Source organism: Petaurus breviceps, unplaced genomic scaffold (assembly GCF_028583685.1).
Source record: "Petaurus breviceps papuanus isolate PSGF00001 unplaced genomic scaffold, PetGlider_PUasm1.0 138, whole genome shotgun sequence".
NCBI classification, from domain to species: domain Eukaryota; kingdom Metazoa; phylum Chordata; class Mammalia; order Diprotodontia; family Petauridae; genus Petaurus; species Petaurus breviceps.
Window position 1 is genome coordinate 14697966 of NW_027185694.1, and position 2802 is coordinate 14700767.

The 2802-nt window shown below is 39.9% G+C and overlaps 1 protein-coding gene across 1 annotated transcript; it reads left to right on the top strand.

Annotated features, from left to right (window-relative positions):
* The first annotated feature begins 238 nt into the window (after nucleotides 1–238).
* Nucleotides 239–1180, top strand: LOC138143447 (olfactory receptor 13D1-like). Its single transcript, XM_069064700.1, has one exon. It carries the CDS (start codon nucleotides 239–241, stop codon nucleotides 1178–1180), a length of 942 nt encoding a protein of 313 aa, XP_068920801.1.
* Nucleotides 1181–2802: the final 1622 nt, after the last annotated feature.

A 2802-nucleotide genomic window follows, 5' to 3' on the forward strand; every position in this document is an offset into this window, starting at 1 on the left:
TCTGCACCAATTCCTTGGCTGAACTTGCAAGACTTTATTTTTTATGTTCTTTTCTCATGTTCTTAATGACATATTGGAATATCTGTGCTTGTGAATGGAAATAAAAATAAAATTGATGTTGATAAAGAAAAATTACAAAAGATAAAACATATTACAAATGGAAATCATTGTAAATTTAATTTCAGTTTCTTCAAACTGTGTCTTCCCCTAAATCCTACAGGTGACCAAATGCAATAACATGGACAGGCAGAATTACACAGCTGTGACAGAGTTTCTTCTGGTTGGACTTTCTCATTACCCAGGCCTCCAGATATCACTTTATGTTCTCTGCCTGATGATGTACCTGGTGATCTTATTGGGAAACAGCACACTCATTATCATCAGCATACTAGATCCCCGCCTTCACACTCCCATGTATTTTTTCCTTGGGAACCTCTCTTTCCTGGACATCTGTTATACATCCTCCTCTATTCCTCAAATGTTGGTAAATTTTATGTCTGAGAAAAAATCCATTTCCTTCACTGGCTGTGCACTACAAATGGTCATTTCTCTTGGCCTGGGCTGTACAGAGTGTGTGCTTCTGGCTGTGATGGCTTTTGACAGGTATGTTGCCATCTGTAATCCCCTAAGATACACCATCATAATGAACAAGGGACTCTGTATCCAGATGGCAACTTGGACCTGGGTGTTAGGCTTTCTGTATTCCCTGCTACTCACTCTACTGGCTATGATGAGACCTTTCTGTGACAACATCATTGACCATCTTACCTGTGAGATCCTGGCTCTTCTCAAACTTATCTGCGGAGACATTTCCCTCAATGTGTTTATCATGACAGTTGGAAATTTTGTTTTCTTAGTCATCCCTCTGCTGCTCATTTTCTTTTCCTACATCTTCATCCTCTCTACTATCCTGAGGATCAACTCTAGTGAGGGGAGGAAGAAAGCCTTTTCCACCTGCTCAGCCCACCTGACTGTGGTGATCTTATTCTATGGCTCAGCCCTTTTCATGTATATGAAGCCCCAATCAAAGGACACTAAGACTTCTGATGAGCTCATAGGACTGTCCTATGGAATAGTGACTCCAATGTTGAACCCTATCATTTACAGCTTGAGGAACAAGGAGGTGAAGCAGGGTGTGGAGAAAGTACTGAACAGAAAGCTGTATTTCAGGAAAATATGAAAGGCTGTGAGGCTTACAGTTTTCATATCTACTCATTCCATCCATTCTCTTTCCATGTTCCTTTCCCATTATACTCTACAGAACTCCTATTTTATTAAAAATTTACTTTTAATATAAAACTTTTTCCTTTATTTCTCCTTCCATGTTGCCATCACAGAAACCTGACTCATTCCAGAAGATACAGAATCTCTGGTCAACATCCCCAATGCTAGATAAACCTCTACTCATGTCACCCTAAGCATTGGGCCAAGAGGAAGTATAAATATCTTCCTTTCTCTTCCTTGCCACTTACAGATCCTCTCCCACCATTCTCACTCAGCACTCTCTCCTCCTTTGTGACTCATTCCATCCAGATACAACAGCCTTTCTAGATCATGGCCACTGTAATCTATTGGTCCAAGGTACACCAGCCTCCCCAGTTCCCATTATCTTCTTCTCCTCCATAGCTAACACACAGAGGGATGGATACTCTTGATTTCATCATCAACCATAAGTGTAATAGTTCCACAATTTGTAAAGATGAAATTGTTTTATCTGTCATAACCTCCTCATTATTTCCTTCTATCTCTTCCTGTCCTTTAACCTCTTCTAAATCTATCCCCCATCCTCATTGCAATCTCAAACACTCCAATTCTCCCATTCTGTCCAGCAGCACCCCTACTCTGGCCTAATTATCCTCCCTTTCAAAATTGTGAATAGATGTCCTCTACTCTTCAATCCCTTCTCCCTTCATCCTAACACCCCAACTCTAGATCACTCTGATCATCCACTATGTCTGTTCCTATCCACATGCTGCTGAAAGTTACTGTACTGAATCACACAACCATGCTTACTGGGTTCACTACAAATGTGTTATCTAATCTCATCTGGGACTTCACTAGGTATAAAAATTATTTTTATTTTCCATGATTGACTCTCTAAAACACTTCTGGCAGTATCTATTCCAAACTTTTTTCTTTCCTCAAGCTTTCTACTCCTACCTCTTTTTCCTTCCTCTCAGTAGAGAACCTTGCCTCATACTTCACAGAGAAAAAACTGAGACCATCTGTAATGATCTTATTCTACTCACATTTATACCTCAAGTCCCTTGAACATACTCTTATAATCTCTCTTCTTTTATTTCTCCCCACAACTACTGTGGTTATTTCGTATGTATTATATGCATTTATATAACACATATTTTCTCCATCATTAGAATATAAGATCATTGAAGGAAGGGATTACTTTATTTCTGTCTTTGTATCTCAAGCATTTAGCAGAGTTCCAGACACAAAATTAGTGTTTAGTAAATGTTCGTGGATGGATGGATGGATGGATGGATGGATGGATGGATGGATGGATGGATGGATGCTGTTTTCCTTGCTAATGCTAACCTCTATGTTCTCAAATCCTTCTCCTACTGTAGCTTACTTCCAATTATCCCTTCTCTCTCCCTTTTTCAATTTTTCCCCTGTGACCCAATAAATATGCTTAGTATCTCTCATTCTTTAAAAAAATTCTCACTTGGTGCCGCTAGGTGGTGCAGTGAATAGGGCACTGGCCCTGGAGTCAGAAGGACCTGACTTCAAAGCTGACCTCAGACACAACAGAAAAAGCAGCTATGTGACCTTGGGCAAGTCACA

Coding starts and splice junctions, on each gene's coding strand:
- LOC138143447 (XM_069064700.1), top strand. CDS start 239: ATGGACAGGCAGAATTACACAGCTGTGACAGAGTTTCTTCTGGTTGGA.